The sequence below is a fragment of the Pipra filicauda genome, unplaced genomic scaffold (genome assembly GCF_003945595.2).
Source record: "Pipra filicauda isolate LSUMZ 115617 unplaced genomic scaffold, ASM394559v2 scaffold164_size1636381_pilon, whole genome shotgun sequence".
NCBI classification, from domain to species: domain Eukaryota; kingdom Metazoa; phylum Chordata; class Aves; order Passeriformes; family Pipridae; genus Pipra; species Pipra filicauda.
Genome location: NW_024104151.1, coordinates 1,541,053 through 1,561,375, shown reverse-complemented (window position 1 = coordinate 1,561,375; position 20,323 = coordinate 1,541,053). Strand labels below are relative to the sequence as shown.

At 43.4% G+C, this 20,323-nt stretch overlaps 1 protein-coding gene across 1 annotated transcript in view; it reads right to left on the bottom strand.

Moving 5' to 3' along the window:
- The window catches only part of LOC113998038 (neuronal growth regulator 1), a gene marked incomplete at its 5' end in the record, with an annotated part of 92,309 nt that overhangs the window by 31,445 nt on the left and 40,541 nt on the right, over positions 1 to 20,323 (bottom strand). The window contains one exon of the mRNA XM_027740363.2: positions 17,634 to 17,785. Coding sequence (XP_027596164.1) covers positions 17,634 to 17,785 — 152 coding nt within the window. The remainder of the gene's footprint in view (positions 1 to 17,633; positions 17,786 to 20,323) is intronic.

The following is a 20,323-nucleotide window of genomic DNA, read 5'->3' as shown; positions in this document are numbered from 1 at the left end:
CTGGATCTGAGCGCTGGAAATGACCTGAGAGTCAGCGGCTGAGTGAGTTTAAATGAAGTGGAAGAATAAGCCCCCCAGATTTGTAACTGCAGCTCTAATCCTCAAAAGGGAAACCTTTGGAGAATATAAGCTCCTAAAGACACCTGGGCAGGGGAGGTGAGGTTTGATGTCAAGGACATTTAATGCTGCCTTTCACCAAAGGGAAGAGATGGTATCTAGAAATTCCTTTCTGATCCCAGGCAGAAAATAGCTGGCAGAGAAAAGCTCTCAACAAAATGGGAAACCACCCCATGAAAGGCTCCACAGCAAAAGGAGGCAAATTGCAGGGAGCAAAAGGAATTTGCTGTAAAGAAGCAATGCCTGGGAAAACCAGAACAGCATCTTGGAAAGGAAGCCACAGCATACATTCCCTGACCCCAGAGATCATGGAATATTTGAGGCTGGAAAAGACCTCGAAGTTCGTCCTGAATGCCACTATTCCCACTAAACCATAACATGAAGGGTTGAGATACCTCAGAAAAATGGGAGCCCTTCTGCTCACAAAGAAATTAAGCAGGACCTAAAAATATTTTTGTCTCAGTTTTAGCACAAGCTTAAAGGCTGAAGTTCTGCATAACAACATGGAAACGGAAAATGCCAGAGCAGAGTTAAAGCAAAATTCAATCAGCTCAGGAGGCCGAGGTCAGAGGGATTTAAATATGTTTGCACATAAAATTGTCAAAACAACAGTAAATTCATGGGGAGGGGAGGACAGCAGGGGCAACAGGATTGAGAATTACAGACGTGTTCCAGGAGGGCAAGACCTACAGCTATAGCTTCATGGCATCCAGGGCCTTAGAAAATACGAGCTATTAAAGGATATAGGCAGGTAAAAATAAGCAGGTAAATAAAACTGGCTATCAGTTTACTAGAGGCCAATTACTTGTAATTATTTGCCTAGAAAATGTCTCTGTATATGATTATGGAACAGAGCAATTAATGAGCCCCTGTTTGCATGAGCAGAGGGTACAAACTGAGGGTGGATGAGTTCAGAAATGCAGTGTGGGGCTGCAGCTTTCCAGCCTTGCTGTTCTCACACTGCTCCTCACTGGACCTCAGGAAAGGAAAACCAACTCCTTCAGGAGAAAATCCCATTAACTGAGGGAAGGAATTCTGCAGGGAGCAGCCTGCAGTGTGAGGGGATTAGATCCAATGCCCAGGTGTCCTCCCAGGCCCAGTCTCTTCAGAGCAAAATGAGCTTTTTTTATACCCAAGAGATCATGGAAAACTCAGCAACAGTAAACAACTCATCATTTCAGGCTAAGCCTGAACAAACCAGCCAGAAGAGTGTCTGACTCCCAGATAAAAACCATCCAACCCCAGCTACCTCCTCTCCCAGCTCCCAGCCCATAGCACTCAGCATGGACATGGAGCTGCCCCTGGAATGCACACTGGAGAGTTCTCATGTCTTTTCATCTCAAACACCAACAGAGACAATGATCTTTTTCAGTTTTCTGGAGCCCCTCTCAGCTCGAGCTCAGCGCCAGCCCCTTGCTGGGACTGTGACAGAACAAGGCTTGAGTTAAAGCCAGGAACCCAATTTTTTGTTACAATGGTACCTTATTTTATCACCCCGCAGCTGGTCCAAAATGAAACTGTTTGGTTTGGTGCAATTAATACTGCTAGGGGGATAGAGGTTTTTAAAAATGAAAAAATATGCTTTATTATGAGTAAAGCCATGTGCCACACTCCAATTCTGGTTTAGGGAATAAAAAGCAATGCTATACACAGTTGAGATTTAATGTAATACTGAATTTCTTCACTATTTTGGTGACAGAAAGTCCAACCTGTTTTACAATAAGGATAATGAACAGAAACTCTGAAACATTTTAATTGTTTTCTGTAGCCCTTGTGCCATTAGCCCCTGCCATTCTTCAGGGATCTGTCAGGGCAGGTTTCAGTTGGATATCAGGAAAAGGTTCTTCCCCCAAAGGGTGGCTGGGCACTGAACAGGCTCCCAAGGGCAGTGGTCACAGCACCAAGGCTGATAGAGCTCAGGGAGCATTTGGACAACAAGGAGCATTGGTGGGATTGTTGAGACTGTCATAAGGAGAACAATTCACAACAGGGGAATACAAAAAGCTTCTTTCATTCCAGCCTGGACCAGTAAAATTGTTTGACTTTGATATTTCGCCTTCCCATGTATTGGAGGAATCAATAACTGGACCAACACACAACTGGCAGTTAAATACCAACTCATTAGTTAATTAAAAAAACTCACATAAGTCTTTCCATGTATGACCTTTGATAATTAACAGGGCTTATTTAAGCTAATCTCCCCCAGGCTTCATCAGCTTTGTTAAAGATTAATGATTTATTGTGAAATACAGGTCTTTAAGTCCAGTGAAGCCAGAGCCTGTTTGAGAACCATGGCAAATGGAAAAACATATTTAATAAAAAATCTTTAGGGTGCAAACTAAGTGGATTGGGCAGAGACGTGACCTTAATTTATTCTGTGTCTTTCCCTCACCCTTAATATTTTGCAATTACAATTAGTGCTCTTCTACAGGTTTGAGTTATTACACCTTAATTGCCTGGTAATGGTTTATTTTATTTAAATGGTTTATTTTTTTATTACAGGATGATAAATATTTAATAGCTCAATGCCTGTGAGACATTAAAAAATAGTAATTCCTAGCCTGAAGTTTGAGGTCTGAAATTGCTGGGGAGTTTCCTCCCTCCTTGGGCAATCCTCCCTCTCCACCTGCAGCTGTTTGCTTTTGCTTGAAAGCAGGTTTTCAATAAATATTCAAATATCTTTTAGCCTGTAGAAAACCACATTATTGACACCTTTTTTTGTCTTCTTGTGAAAAAAGTCCAATGGAAGGTAATTTTTAAGAGCCCTCACTAAAAGTCAGTTCTATGGAGTCCAGACTTGAGCAAGGTTTACTTAAATTCTAATGGAATTTGATTTTCCTGTGAAAAGCAAAGAAGTACTAAACATATTGTTTTAACTCCAGAGTCTCCTAAAGACTGATTTATTTATTTATTTTTAATAAGTTCCAGGATGAACCATCATGTTTTATGTAGGATGAACTATTTTAGAGTGTGAAAAAAATTGACTTTAATTTAATTTAATTGTGGGGGTTGTTGGTGGTGTGTGTATGTGTGTGAACCACCAACAGGCAAATCTATATTTCCATTAAAAATATTCAAAATAATATTTAATTAAAGGTCACACATTTGATTTTCTTGGCAGGAAGAGTTTGCAGTTTCCATCCCCACTCTCCCAACAATTTCCCATCTCTAAGACATTGATATATGCTCAAGGCTTTACCTTTTACAGGACTGCCTGTATTTTGAATAAATCAGGGAATTTTTTCCTCAGCAAAGGGATTTTGGCAAAAGTACCCATTCATTTACAGGCTACTTTTTGAGTACCACAAAAACATATCCACTAATTTGAGGTCTCATCTTTGCACTTATATTTACAAACACTAAACTATTAAAAAATGAAACAGTGCAACAAATTGCAAAAAAAAAAAATTAATAAATTAATAGTGAATTTTTTTCAGATTTGAAAAATAAACATGACTAGTGAAATCTTTACAGATTTCAGAAGGACCCTCAGCACTTGCAGCCTCCTGCCACCCCACACAACATGTGCTTGAAGAAACTGCTGCCAAGCAATTACAGGAGGAGAATATAAATCCAGCCATGTGAAGGGTGACTTGTGTCAGGAGAGCAAAATGAATTAATTCAGTAATTGCAAAGAAACGATGGATTTGGGTAGTCTGAGTATATGAAGGTGACGTGTGGTAGCAGTGAGCAGCTCTGCCTTTCCTCCAGAGCACCACACATATCCAAAGGGGTCAGGGACACACAGCTTCATGGAATATCCCAAGTTGGAAGGGACCCACAAAGATCATCAAGTCCAACCTGTCTCTGCATAAGACACCCCAAAAATCCCACCCTGTCCCTGAGAGTATCATCCAAACGCTTCTCAAGCTCTGTCAGCCTTGGTGCTGTGACCACTGCCCTGGGGAGCCTGTTCAGTGCTCGACCACTGAAAAAGGGAAGAACCTTTTTCCTGATATCCAACCTAACCCTCCCCTGGCACAGCTCCAGCTGTTCCCTTGGGTCCTGTCCATGCTCACAGGGAGCAGAGATCGGAGCTGCTGCTTATGAAGAACCTGACTTACTCTACATAAAGCCACATAAGGATTATTTTTTCCAAAGAAACTGAGGCCCTTTCAGATGCAGACTTCTAACGCCCTCAGTTTCCCTCTCAGGAACACTTGTTGCAGTTTATGAAATATAACGATATAACAATAACTTCCACAAACAAAGACAACCTCAAACAACACTTTCACATTCTGAGAAGAAACATCAAATGGGCTTGTTTGAAATCAAATCCAAAAACATTTCTCCCCATGCTGTGTATCCAGTTACAAGAAACTGTCGAGTATTATCAAAAATAAAAGATAATAAAAGGCACAACCAATTTGCAGCCTCTGTCAGGACCTGTGTTTATGAAACATTCCACCTGGTTTACAATATCTCTCCTATAATGAGTGTCAGAAAAGCACCACTGAGGAAGTGATTTATGACATTCCCTTCCTCTGCACACCTGAAGCATCTCAGTTTCTCAGTGAGTGGCTACAGCCAGACCCCCAGTCGATTATCTGCCCAAAAGCAAAGGCAATCTATTGTTTTAACCACCATCAGTTAAGGAAAATCTTTTGAAAGTTTCCTGTTGCCCCCTAAGCTGTCCCTGTGCTGCCTGACCACCCATTTTGGCTTGTGTGTTGTGCTTTGCCCATCCATCCATACATGGAAGCATGTGCCATGGTCCACACTATCTGACTCCCAAGCTCTCTGCAGAGCAAAGAGCACCCCAGTGTCCAGGGATGATCCAGCCACACAGAAGAACCAGCAATTTTACTCTTGTAAAATAAAAAGCCTGTAGTTGTGGCTACCCCATCCCTGGAAGTGTTCAAGGCCAGGCTGGACAGGGCTTGGAGCAATCCCATCTAGTGGAAGGTGTCCCTGCCCATGGCAGGGGGTGGGACTGGATGAGCTTTGAGATCCCTCCCAACACAAACCACTCTGAGATTAAAATAAATTGCATGTTTTTAATTAAAATGAATAGAGAGAAGGAATGTTTCATGGAAGAGAAAAAAGAACATTTTAGAGGTTTTCTGAAAGTCATCTCTAAAGGCTTGATCACCCCTTCCCAGCCTGCTGCTCTTCCCAGCCTGCTGCTCTTCTACACCAAGTTTACACATCAGAGCTGCATAACCAAATAGCAGAACGGACAAAGGAATAGCCAGGACAGACCACCAGCTGCCAGGGCTGGACACGACCTTCCTCGATGGCAAAGGTCTGAGGAGGCTGGTCCTGACTCTGCCCCTTTCCAGGTGCCATGTCACCATGGGCTCTCTGTGCCTTGGGCAACAAAACCATAGGAAGCAAGTTGAGAAATCCATTGAATTTCTATTTTCAATCAACATTTGAAGTGTGTCTACATCATCAAAGTGACGTGAAAAATAATATTTTTACTTAGTTGTTCAAGTTATAGTATTATAAGGCATCTACAATATTTGCTCACTGGTCTTTTTTCCCTATTTCAGACTTTTCCAGAGAAAACTTCTGCTTTAATGATTTTTACAGCTATTGAGACCATAGCTCAATGAAGAAAAGTGACAAAGTCGTCTGTGTCCTTTGAGCTTGGTCTTTCATTCATATGTATAAATAGGAAGCTCATGAATAATGCAGCTCTGGAAATCTGTGAGCATTTCTGCTGCTCAGGAACATATGATTAGCACTGCTCTGACTCCCAGTAATTATATTCTTGTTCTCAGAGGTCATTCTTCAAATCTGCACAACTGTCACTGTATTTCTGGAAGTAAATAAGGCAAAATATCCTTTAGAGATGCAATAGGGAGACACCTGTGAAGGTGCAAGTCCTGGTACACAAGAGACACCTTTCTGCCTGGTCCCCTCTCACAACTCAGAGAAGGCATGTGGGGTTGGGAGTCCCACATCCCATGGGACACAGGAAAAGTCACAACAGAAGCAGTGGGACAGGCAACTCAGAGAATCCCAGACTGGTTTGCGTTGGGAGGGACCTTAAAGCTCAGCCAGTCCCACCCCCTGCCATGGGCAGGGACATCTTCCACTACACCAGGTTGCTCCCCATCCAACCTCGCCTTGGACACTTCCAAGGATGGGGCAGCCACAGCTTCTCTGGGCAACCTGTGCCAGGGCCTCACCACCCTCACAGGGAGGAATTCCTTCCATTATCCCATCTAACCCTGCCTTCTGGCAGTGGGATGCCATCACCCCACTTATCAGAAAACAGTGGAATCTGCCTGAGTTTCAACAGAGCAAGAAACTGGACACATGGAGAGGTCTGGGAATACTTCAGACTATCTTCAGATACCAAACTGGTAACATCCGTAGCGGATTTATAGCCCAACAGATGGTACCTGTGCTGGTGGGTCCATTACACCTTGGGACAGCCCATGAAGATGCTCCCCCTGACCAAGAGAACCTGGGTTCCTGACCCAACCCCTCCAGGTTAAGCTCTAGTAGGGTGAAAGCCTTCTCCTGCTGCTTGCAGCTCTGGGAATACAGGCATAGGATAAAAGTCTCATTCTCATTTACAGACTTTAGTACCTGATCTATGCATTACCATCATGTTTAGAGCAAGCAGCCCATCCCTGCATCCTTGCACGTATAGAATATATGCCCAGAGGAACAAGATGCTCTTCAACTGCTCTGATATTTGCTTTCACTGGCACAGCAATTTGTAAGTTATTTAATAATTACTGTGTAATTATAGCTCTGCTGATCCCTGACGAACCAAAATCCACAGACAATGCCTATCAAATGAATCATTACAAGCCTCTAGAAATTACATGGTGAGATGTGCCCATGTCACAGTGCAATTCATAAAATGTCTACAATTCACATAAAAGGAGATTAATTAAGATGGAGTTAGAGTTTAAGAAGGACCACATTATCCTGCCCCTCTGCTCAGCCCTGTGAGGCACATGTGGAGTGCTCTGTCTGGTTCTGGGCTTCTCATGGAGCTCCTGGAGAGCGTCCAGCTTTGCAATAAGGTGTTCTCTGAAACAGCAGAAAAGGAATTTTACATGAGAGCTACCTCTTCTGGGACTTTTTTTTTTGTGTGTGTGGAGCAGACCTGTGACTTTTAGTCCATCTCTGTGACACTGAGGACAAATCCCTTCAATAAACTCACCAAGTTTAATTGCCAAAATAATTTTGACTGCTTGCCCCTGTGCCAGGGTCTCACCAACCTCACAGGAAGAATTCCTGCCCAGTATCCCATCTAACTTGACCTCTGGTAGCAGTAAGCCATTCCTCCTTGTCCTTCCCTCCAGCCCTTGTCCAAAGTCCCTCTCCAGCTTCCTTGGAGCCCCTTTAGGCACCAGAAGGGGCTCTGAGATCTTTCCAGAGCCTTCTCTTCTCCAGGCTGAACACCCCAAACTCTCCCACCCTGTCACCACAGCAGAGGTGCAGATGTGCTAAGAGGAAGTATTTGTATGTCCAAGAAAAGTCCCAGGCAAAAGTTTCATGTAAATTGGGGAGCAATAGTTTCAGTCCTTGGCCTGGGAATTGTATTTAAAGCAGTGCAAGCTTTCAGGGTATTTTTTATAGCAGCTGTTGACAAAGACCATGAGGAGCTGAACCACCTTCTCACTCACATTGACACGGCGTGTTCTGACCACAGTGATCTGCTCAGGCTGCACAGCCAGTGAGGAAACAATATTTACAGAGCCCTGGAGCAGCTTCAGCAAGTGCTGGTTGAGAGTAAACGCTGAAAGGTCAAGAATCAGCCTTTCATTTACAAACAGAAATGGTCTGGCTGCCAAATTTCTTGAGCAGGAGAACCACTGTGTGCTGGATGTGAGGGACACTGCAATTCTGACAGGATGGGGACAAGCAGTGCAGGGCAACTTTCTTCCTTTTGTTCACATGGCATCCTAATTTAGAAATCTGCATCAAGGGAAAGCATTTTGTTATTTTATGAAACTACAGTTGCATCCTGACCCTGGAGTTGATTTTTCCCTTCTGACAGATCTTTTCCCATGTTCTTGCAGCGCTCTGGACAGCTAAGCAACAGCATCAGCAAAGAAAAGGGGCTGGTACTGATGGACATTTTATTGACTAACTTAAAGCTCCTACATAAGGATATGCCTTGGCCTACGGTGCAGTTACTCCATGAGATTTGTTCCTTTTCTGCTCACATCCCCAGTAATTTAAATATTTTCTTCTTTTTCTTGGAATCTAATTTTAAGTGAATAAATTAACAGGATTTAAATGATCCAGTTCTCGAGTTTGTGTTTTATTTTTGAATAAAATTAGTAAATCTAAATCTAAAATATGAATATCTTTTTACAGGCCAATCTATAAGTAAAACTCTATACAGTAACAGCCCCACAGTAAAATTTAGGGTATTGTTGAAGGTGCTTCATAGCAGAAAGTTTAAAAGTCAAGAAATCAGCTTTAATACCTGTGATAATATACTGGGGGAAAAAGTAAGTTTCTGAAAAATTCATCATAGGCCTTTCTCTCTGAATAGTTCTGATATCACAAGGAATATCTGACGGTAACTCTTTTCACTGAAGGTTTGGAAAAGCCCAGGGAAGAGGAAGATTTTATACTCAATTTATTATTACAAATCCAGCCAAAATCTCAACATATAAACCTGGAGGTGGAATTAAGGATAACATTAAATGAGCTCTTGATTTTAGAGCCTTGTTGAGATACCTCAGCATTTTGTTACTCATGTGGTTCAGTACAGAGGTTAATTAGTGCTTATGGTGTAGGCTCACTGGAAAAGCTCTTGTTTTTAAACCTCTGAGGCTATTTTTAGCTTTCTTGTAGCCAAAAATTAATTAATTTTTTCCCTTCCTCTTTTTCTTCAGCTCACAGACTGTCCAGACCTCATACTGTCAGACTAGGAACATGTAGCAGCTCTCAGGAAAATGTAATGGGAGCTGTTGAGACCATCTCTATTTTTTGTGAATCTCTATATTAGAAGGCACTTGACTCAAAAGGAGCACACACACTTCATAGACAAAGGTTTCAAACACGTGCTTTTGTTAACTAACCTAGAATTTATTTGATAAATTATCTCAGATGTGGCATTTTCCAACCTGTTGGACTATTTGCTTAAATGCTGAAGTCTTGGGTGTAAAATCTATTCTCTGATCTTCCTGGAAACTCTGGATGTCCTTGATCAATAGCTCATTCCTTTCTAAAGCCCTGTGAGCTTTGGTCTCAACAACTTGTTACAAAAATAAGTTCTACACTTAATAATCTTTTAATGAAGAAGTGCTTTGCATTAACTTTAAAATTTGCCACTGATCAGTGTAAGTGAATCTCTCTCGGGTTTGTTTTATGAGAAAACTTTCTAATACACCTTCTCTACACTCTAAAATATTTCAATAACCTCTTTTCCTGTAGAAGATAGATAGTAATCATCTTTAATCTTTTGACTTGGGAATTTCTTCATCCTTTATTTCCAAACACACCTTTAGGAACCTCTGCCCTCCATTCTGCCAAAGTTTTGAGGCCAAGGCTGAAGTCTGTGTTTCACCCTGAGTTGTAAAATATATTTATAGTGCTATTTTTAGCACTTCTGGTTTCTATCCCCTTTGTTACACAAAGTATTCTTTGGATTTTCAATTTTGCTAAAAAGTTAATTCAAAGTTTTCTACCCTGTGAAAAGAAACTCAAGTTCAAGAGAGCTCTGACCACAGGTGCTCCTCCCCCTGATGGGGGCAGAGGCAGGTAATTAAATTCCATGGATGACCTTGAATGTTTTAGTCATTGTTTGGACAATGCTCTGAGGGACAGGGTGGGATTGTTGGGGTGTCCTATGCAGGGGCAGCAGTTGGACTTTGATGATACTGGGTCCCTTCCAACTCAGGATGTTCTATGATTCCATGATTCTGTGATGACTGACTGATACTTGAGATGAAGCTTTGGATATGCTTCAACCTCTCTGATTTATCCAGTTTTGTAAGAATATATGTCTAAACCTTGTGGGCTGTTGTTATAATTGCAAAATTCGAGAGTAAAAGCACAAATGTAACAAAACAGAACATTAGGCAACTTCAGTAAGGATCCAGAGCAAAGATCCCCAGGGTTTTCGTTTGATTTTCCCCCCTCAAACACGGATACCCTCTCAGATCTTTAAATGTTCTGCTAAATGTCAAGGAGAAACATGTTACTGGCCTTGCTCAAATGGGTTATTTCTACCTCATCCCATCTCAGTCACTTATTGTCATATAATTCATAATAAAGCTCAAGCTGCAAAAGGGATTTAGAGAAAATTTCTTCATAACTCTCCATAATTGTTACCTGGAGCAGCCGTTGGCATCCATATGGAAGGATCTCAAACCCAACATTTAACAGAATTATTACGACTTACATGAATGGAGGATTTGGCCATTTATCTTATTCTGTGTGAATATACGAATTTAAGGTGCTGCGTTTTTAACTCTGTTGGGCTCCTTGTCTCAGCAATATGTCATGAAATTAGTCCCCCAGGTGCACTTGTGATGTGAGGAAAGCTCCCTGCTTTGGCTGAGCTGCTCAGCTGCATCGTATGCCTTTGTTCCACTCTGTGTGAGAGCAGGGAGAGAAAAAAGGTTTTCACTCTGTCTGTGAATCCCATTGGGGACGGTTGGAAGTTTTCAGAGTTGTTTTCCACTGGGAACATGACCACCCAATTAAAATGCCCTAGATGAATACACCTTGATCTTTGAGAAGGGTCCCCAAGGAACCAACTCCCAGATTTATAACCCAGCTCCTCTAATGCCCTGGATTTCAATCCACTGCTCAGGAGCTGGGTATCCATCTCCAGGACAGGTCCTTTCCATGATGGATCACCTATTCTGCAGCAGCTGGTCCTATTAGTCCAACTTGGATGTGGAAAGCAAAGTCAAGGCCTAAGACCAGAAATACCACCAGTGAAGACAAAGCCCACACAGAGGGAGGGAAGAGGAAAAAACCTTTCAGATTGTAAGGGAAGAAGGAAACCAGGAACCTCCTGAGCTTCTAGATGGGACAATGCACCAGACAAAGATGTGGCTTGGCTTTATGAAGGGTGCACAAGAAACCCACAGGTGTGTCCTGGGTGTCCCATGACACCGATCAGACACCAGAAGAAAGCTCGATGGCTCCGATGTGTGACCACCCCTTCACAAAGTACTTGGAATTTCCTAGAATGGATTTCACATCTGTTCCCTGTCCATCATCCCTCCAGAGGTGCGGAGAGAGAGACCTTCCCATCAGGCTCAGCAGGAGCTGGATGAGATCAGGACAATGACTGCACCTCTGAGGGAAGGACTGAAAGGGCTACAAAGAGAAATTAGGTCTGTGGCCCCAGTTCTCTGCACAGTGATGTCTACAGGAGACTTTGGGCTTGATCCAGACCTTATTAAATCAATAACTGTCTTTTGAGTGACTGCAGCAGGCTTTGAGTGGGCTCCTAATGAGCATAGGAATTTTCATTTAAATTTTTGTGTGTATATATATATATAGTTTTAAAATAATTTTTTTTGATGCAGACCAGCCTGCCTGGCTGAGACAGAACTATGCAAATTGAAGTTTGATTTGCTTTGAAGGCTGGTACTTGAGAGACAAAATAGTAAAATCTTACTTAGGTAATTGGACAACAGCTGAAACTGTGGACACAAAGGGAATTCCCCTGGAGAGAATATTTCTTCTCGAAATGTCAGATTTGGTGGGAGAAGCAAAGCTATTGAGCTAAACTGAGCGGAAACCTGTCATGTATCCAAATACACTAAAACCTGATTTCTCAGTCAATAAATGAAACTGCTGAGTTTAATGATGACACTGAAATATATGAATAGAGATGACTCAAGCACTGTAATTAAATCTATATAAATTACTGATAAACCTGCCCACACACAGCCTGGATAACACTGGAAAACTCCCACAGGAGTCCAGAGGTCAGTGCTGGGAGAGGGGAGCATGGCCAGGGATGGAGCCCAAACTTTGTCTGCATCAGGAGACTTATTCCAGGCAGAATCAAAGAATCACAGAATATGCTGAGTTGGAAGGGACCCATGAGAATCGAGTTGGAAAATATTTGGTTTAAATATAAAGAAAAAGTTACCAAAGGAGGGAAAAAGCTTATTTATAATATGACCACAATAGTGGAGGGTCGCTATGGATCATAGGAAGCAAGTTCAACAACTGCCAGGAGTGAGGAGCAGCATCATGACTGTTCAGCCAGAATCATTAAGGTTGGAAAAGACCTCTAAGATAATTGTGTCCATGACTGAGGAGATCTCTGAAATCCCCTTAAGTCTAGTGTGTCACTGATTGTCAGGACCAGGTACAGCAGGAGGCACTACTGGAAATCACCCATGGGAAATGGTTGTCTGTCCCCTTATTTAGGAGATGTGTCATTGCAAGGCCATGACACCCCTTTGCAGAGCCCCTCGATCCCTCTGCATCGCTGATGTTCCAGCAGACACAGCCAATGCCACACCAACTGTTCGCAGTGCCACGGAGGAATGCGCATACTATCACAGGTTGTGTGTAATTCCTAATGAGTTCATTTAAATTTTTGGAAGAATATTAATTTTATTTACATTTCTGATACAAAACCCGATGTATTAAAAATACAAATCCAGCAGTTTAATTAGGAATCTCTGTGTAGGAACCAGTACACAAGGCAATTAGCATGTAAACTGAGGGCACGGTCTGGCGCTCCCAGCACGTAGAAATGTTGGAGACAAGATTATAAGTGTGTTGCACCAACCATGAGCTCACAGTCGGATGCTTCCTCAGTAAAACAGTTGTGTTCAGCTGCAGTGATTAAATTAGTACAGAAAATACTACCACATCTCTTGCACACCTTGCCAGGCTCCTTCTCCTTCCAAATGTCCCTCCTGAACTTTTGGGCAGCTATTCCCCATTATTTACATTTTTTGCACAATTACTGGCAACACATCTCAGATTTCTGTATAAACCTAGACATGAGTAATATCTTTGCATTATACAACCAGCCATGGAAAGAAGTAATTCCTTTGGCAGCTATTAGTAATGGACATGGATGTTTCCTCTGAATTGCAAGTTTTCTTAGGAAATGTGCCCCTTACCAGTCAAATTATTTGTAGGATTCTTAAAAATATTAGGGAAGGTGCTCTCTAGAACATAAAAATAATACCTTTACTTAAGAATACACAGATCTAATAGAGGAGTAATGATTATTTTAATCTTCTGCAAGGTGAACCCAGACTTGTGGGTAATGTGTCTTCAGGGGACACACAGAGACCACATGTCACAGTGAATTTAAGGCCCCTATGAACTCTCTAATGTAGGTTTATAGTTTCTGTAGATGTACAGATTAAATCTACAGATTTAATGCCCTCCATCTGCCAGGCCTGCAGAGGTGTGGAGCGGCACTGCACCCCTGACAGAACCAGGATACCAAACTGCTGCACCCTAGAACCTGGAACAGACTGGAACTCCGGTGCTGCGGAGCTGAGCTGAACCCTGTGCCATGCCTGGCCTGGGATCTCCACTATTCACAGGTGCTTGTGGTGGCAGCATCTCACCCCACATCCCACTGTGGGGAGCAGGGGTCCCCTTCATCCTCATCACAGAAAGGGAGGAAAAACCTTACTCAGCTGGGGTAAGAGAAAGGAAATCCACCACCAGCTGTGGCCTCCAGTCAGGAGAGCACAAGGACAGGAGACACCTGTGGAAGGATGTGGCTGCTTTAGCAGCAATAGACCCATCTCAGTTTCAGCTGCTTGAGAAAAACGCCAGAATAAACCTCCTTTGGTTGCCAATGGTTAATGACAATTTCTCTCCTCACAATGGCCTTGCAAATCTGTCTCTAGGAAAATGCCTTTTGTCTCAAGTTAAGATTGCACTAATTTAAAAGCCAAATGTACTTAATTAAAAAGGGCTATTCCATCACTCCCCGCTGCCTCCTCACCCCTGGAGAGGGAACCTCTTGCCCCGGGTCTGTGCTGTAAAGCCTCATCTCCTGGGTTTAATGAATCAGCAAATTCAAACTTTATTTACAGGAAAGGATTACATTTTTCTTCTTCTTAAGTATCAGAAATTCTGGGAACAGCCAGCGTAGGCAGTGCTAAATATCTGATCAATTAGGCCCCAGAGATGCCAGTGTGGGACTGTCCAAACATGCCTCCCATGGATGCTCCGGGGGGATCACGCACTTCAAACGCTTCCCCACAAAACCCAATGCAGTTGGATGATCCAGAGGACTCAGCCATGAATAATTAGCAAATTGCCATTCATTATTCACTTTTTGGAACCACTGCTTCTCTGCATTTTCCCCGCAAGGCTCCGACTTTCTCTTTTACAGATGCTGCATTTATTATTAATAGCTGGATCTTAGACATGGCCAACAAGTCCTCAGTTAGGGAGATGATAAATTCCGGTATGTTCCTGGGATCTGGGATGTTCATAACTCCCCAGACACAAGGTTCTTCTGCAAACTGATCTGGTGCCTGTCCCCAGAACAGAAGCAGCTCTGAGTGTCCCTGCTGGGTGTCTTCTGGCCCTGGGGACTAGCCAAACCCCAGACAGGTTCTCCTCCTGCCTCATCACCCCACGGGCACCATCTGGGACAGCTTCATTAACCTCCCATCTCCTTGGTTCAGTCCCTGTCCCAGCCACACAAAGTCAGCTTGTACCTTGTCCTGACACCCCCTGATCTGCTTCATGACTTTCTGTTAGCTCAAGGTTGCCTTGATGGATCACAGAAACCCAGAGCCTCTCCATAGTAGACAAAGTAATCCTTGTTCTGGTATCCTGGAGTTTTATATCTGCATTGAATTCAGACACCAGTAATGGAGAAGGGGCTTAGTCCTGTCCCTGAGAAAGGTCCCCATCCGTGCACAGCTTCTGTGTCATTTATGTATTACAGGGGAATGTGCAAAGAAAAAAAATACAGATTTTCTAACTCTGCTACACACATTATTATTAAAAACCCCAACCTAAGAGCAGAAAGAAGCAGCCAATTGGCAAATTCCCAGCGATGCTGGACAAGGTGCTGATACCAGACTTTGCTGATACCGTGATACCAGAGGGGTGCTCTGTGCTCAGGGTCGAAGCTCAGGTATCCACACTCAAGGGTTCAAGTGCTCCAGCTGTAGGGTTGTGACAACCTCTCCCATGTCTTTGCACATCTGTGGTGGTTTCCCACAGGACAGCAGCGGGATGTGTGGTGGGGGTCCCAAATCACTGCACCAGTGATGTTATTCAAACCATTCCACATAAAATCACAGAGCCACAGAATACATGAGTTGGAAGGGACTCACAAGGATCATCGAGTCCAATCCTTAGCCCTGCCCAGGACCATCCCCAAGAGTCACACCAGGTGCCCCAGAGGATCATCCAAACATTCCTGGAGCTCTGGTAGCCTTGGTGCTGTGACCACTGCCCTGGGGAGCCTGTTCAGTGCCCGACCACCCTCTGGGGGAAGACTCTTTTCCTAAGAGCCAACTTAAACCTCCCCTGACACAACTTCAGGACATTCCCTTGAGCTCTGCCACTAGTGCCCATAGAGCAGAGATCAGTGCCTGTCCGAGCAAGATGCAACTGCAATGAGGTCTCCCCTCAGTCTCCTCCAGCTGAACACACCAAGTGCCCTCAGCTGCTCCTCACACGGCTTCCCCTCAGGGCTCTTCCCCATCTCCACTGCCCTCCTCCGGACACTCTCTAATGGCTTCATATCTTCCTTATATTGTGGTGCCCAAAACTGCACCTCAGACTGTATCTCCCCAGTGCAATTACAGACTAAAAACACACACTAAGTCATAAACTCTAATTTTTAACACTTTTTTCAAGTAACATGATGATCAAATTACATTTAACCCTACATTTGACTACTGAATGTTGCAACCAGCCAGGAACTGCTCCCAGTTCCTTCGCACATACCTGAACCAGCACATATGTTCTGCTATCGTTGCCAAAAAAATTAAATGTAAGTAGAGCTTCACATGAGAAAATTCTCTCTGAAGGATGAAGGAATTCACATTTAACAAGTTGCTACCCTGTGATTTTTTTTTTGTAGTTATAATATTCCTAGATAAGATTAATGTAAATTATCAGCAACGAAAAAACTCCACCAAATTATTTTAATTCCCAACCAAATGTAGATCACCACTTTCAGAAATCTCTCCTTTTTTTGACTATATTACAAAAAAATCTTAGTATAAATAAGACATTTCATCTTGGCCTTTCAGTCAAACCTCTGAGCCAACATCATCCCCCATTTCCTTCTTGAGGTCAGGATGAGACCCAGATTTCAGCGTTTTCTCTCAGACCATTCTGCTTCACATGTCCCATCTCTTTCATGATGGAGAACATCTATTTTTATGATTTGTAACAAGGTACTTGGTACTTATATGACATTTTCAACCTCTGCATCCCAAAGTGTTTTTTAAGGATGGCCCCTCACAATACAAGACTGATAATATCCTGGCAGCAGCTCAGAGACAGATTTGGCTCTGCTCTGTTCAAATGAAGCCAGACCTTCATTTTCCCTCCTCTGAATTGCAAATACACCAAATTCCATCTCCTTCTGGCATAATATTCCTTTGTTTTCACTTGCATTTTCTGTTTAAAGTAAGTGCAGTGTCGTTCCCCCTTTGTTAATGATTCCTCAAATATTAAATATATGGCAGCCAAGGCTCTGTGCTGTTTTCTGCCTATTACAGCTCTTCTGCAAAAATTTAGAATAACCTGACAATACACATCATACAGGGAATATGTTCAGAAGGAAGTTTCATGGCTAGAAGGCAATAACTGTAGGATTTAAGCAACTGAAAATGTACATTTTTGCTCAGTAAGGAGTATCTTTATGTGGAGAAAAACATGTAGGATATATCCTGAGTTTTGTCTTTCAATTTTATTCACTATCAGAACAGACAGTTCAGCACCAGAGTTCAACTCTGAACATCTTTGGATGCCATTAGCATAAGGCTAAATATTCGACAAAGTGAAACACTACCAATTCACAGATAAAAATGCCTTCCAAACAGGACATCTGAGACCCATTTTAGGCAACCTCCATGCTGAAAATCCCAATGCTTTGCCTCTTACAATGCTTATTGTCTTTTCCAAAAGATTTCACCTCAAGTCCTCTGAGACTTTCCTATACCAGAGGCCAATGACCAACAAACTGAGGTGTGAGCAGAGCTCCAGCACATCCCAGTTCTTCAGCTCAGGATATTCCTTGTTGGAAATCCTTGTGGAACGTTCTAACCTTTGTTTACAGTGGTACCTTAGGGATCTGGCATTGCTCTTCTGAGCAGAAAGATGTTGCTGTGCCAATTCTGCCTCTACCCCACGATGGCGGGTTGGGTTTAGCTGTGAGTTTTTTGGTAGATCCATAACTCATCGATATCCCCAAAACGTGCCACCACTTTCAGAGCAGAAACCCTCCTGCGGCACGGGATAATCAACCAGGTGGGTAATTTCCAGTACTGAGGAACGCAATGGTATTTAGGGGGGAGAAAAACACACAGCTACTTTTTGGCTTTTGAATCCATGTCTGTGTAACAAACACCCATGAACACTGGCCACATGTCCACGTTACTTACGGTTGAGAGGCAGGCTGGCATTGGTCGTCCCTAGCTTGTTGGCAGCGACACATGTATAGTTGCCAAAGTGTTCTTCTGTCACATTGGTAACAGTAAGAAGTGATCTTGTACTATAATTTTTAATAGTGATTCCTTGTTGACCATTGATCAGTCTAGAAGGCAAAAAGAAAATGTCTATAACTCATATACCATAACCAAGATTTTCTTTTTTTTTAATCTCTTTATTTTTCTTGTTTTACAGACACCACTGACATCACCATCAGCTCTTTGCAAGCTGCCAGTGTCATCTGCTGAGCAAAACTCCCACATCGGAGAGGCCACATGCAACGCTGGACCTGGGGGTACTGAGGGGAAGAGTTGCTCCCTGTGTGTCCTATAGCTGAAAGAAAATAAAGACCTACACCCCCTCGTGCCTTGCCAGAGTGTGGGATAGAAACTTTTAGATGGAGAGCCTAGATTGTGAATTGGGAAAATCCAACTGGAAATTGAAATACCCTCTTTGGGGCAGAGAAGTATTATGGTAAGTCCTTCAAAGTGTGTTTTTCAGACTCCGGAGTTTGTTGTCTCCTTTCTCACCACCAGCTGATGGCAGGTGAGGATTAGGAGCCAGAAATGTGACTGTGGGATTGTGACCACAGTTTGTTTTACAGGGCTGCAAATCAGACTTGCAACTAGGAACATGTGCTGAGTCAGCAACCTGGGCAGGAACCAGGGAACCGAGTGCAGGAAAAAGCCAAATCAGGGCTCTTTTCACTCAACTTCAAGCTTCCTATCCCAAATTTAACAGGAACTGTGCAGGTGTTTTGGTATTGCTCCCAAAGCCATGTCAGAATCATCGCTGGTGCACCGAGGCAAAGCCAGATGACCAACTTAAATGGTGGTGTTGTAGGCAAACCACGTCTGATCAAACAAGGAGATGAAAAGGGTAACCACGTTATTAAAAAACTCGCTATGGTTATTACTCCTAATTCCTTATATTTCCCATCATGAGCAGAGTTTTAGATTAAGAATACAATTTTTGTCTGCTATATTGGAAGATATAATGGTATATCCTGGGAATTAAGGCAATCTTCTACCTTTCTGTCTAAAAACCTCCACAAATCTGTCATTAATTGCACTTCGGCATGTTGTGGGTTGAACACTCATCATTACATGAGTGCCTCTCTTCCCACTGGATCACTACAGACTGCTCACTCATGGGGACTTCTTTTCCCTGTGCAGCTTGTGTTGGTGTAGAGGATTCTGCTCCTCCAACCCATGGTTGGGGAGAGGACGTGGCACATCCCATGGACACACAGGGTTTTGCATGAAATGTAAAAGAAATGGGATTGAAGTGTCTGGTTGGAGGTGAGCACTGCAGTTGGAAGATTCATCTCTTCCTGTGCAAGGCAGAAGTTTGTCCATTCAGCCTACGCACATGGATGTTCTTCTAAACCCACCAATGTCCCTTCGCTTCCTGCCTCTCATGCAGACAATCTCAAGAGCCTCCTTCACTCCCAAATCCACCCATCACATCGTGGTTCACACACAGTGACAGTGGGAGGGCAGGAGCTGCAGCCATGGCCACCATCCCTTCCTGCTGCCTTTCAGGGTTTGATCCCTGCCCCTCTCCCAGGGAAACCTGGGGTACCGGAATCACAGCTCCTTGTCCACCTATGGCTTGTTCTTTGTTGGGAGGGTGGTGAGGCCCTGGCACAGGTTGCCCAGAGAAGCTGTGGCTGCCCCATCCCTGGAAGTGTCCAAGGCCAGGTTGGATGGGGCTTAGAGCAACCTGACCTAGTGGAAGGTGTCCCTGCCCACGGCAGGGGGTGGGATGAGATGAGTTTTAAGGTCCCTCCCAAACCAAACCAGTCTGAGATTCCATGGTTCCTACCTGCTCTTTCCAAGCCACCTCCACCCCTTTGGCCCATAACCACAATTTGAGCTACAGCATCTCTGTTTTATAGTTGTAAGGTTTAACTCATTGTCCAGAAAACATTGCAGGGGTGGGAATTTTGCTGTCCCCATGCCCTGTCAGGGGTGGCATTTGCCTCAAAAAATAACTGTGTCTGCTTGTTGTGACCTGCTGACTCCCCAGGCTGCCGAGAGGATGAGATCTGTGGGTGCCAGCTCAGAGCCCTTTTCCTCTTACTCCTGCCCCTCCTTCCTCTCCCACTTCTCCCACATTACCGTCCCTCCACGTCCCTGCTGGAAGTGGCTGATGCTGGTGGCCAGGACTGGAGGTTCTGGAATAAATGGAACTGAGTAGATGTGCATATCAATAAGCCAGGCAATTAATGGAGCGAGGAGTTGGCATTAGTTTGCATAAACTCAGCAGTTCCGAGGGTTTCCATTTGCAGTTGTGAGAAGCAGATGCTTTTACTTTTAAATTAATTGCTCCCGTGTGCTGCTCAGCTTCATTTATTGACTGAACACACATTTATCACTCGTCTGGGTTTCACCAAGTTCTTTCCCAGCCTGGAATGGCATTTTAAGTTGTGTGCAGCCACCCCACGTGTTTCTTCACCTTTCTGCTTTGCACCAGTTAGAAAGGGAAAAGTGATTTCCTTTTTATTCCAGAGATTACTCCTGCACATCCAGAGCTCATGCATCAGTGCCAGCCCCCAGGGGGTACCTGCCTTTGGTTTCAAATTTGAATACTTTCACCTTATTATAATATATTAAGCCCCTATAATGAGTTTTGTTATTTC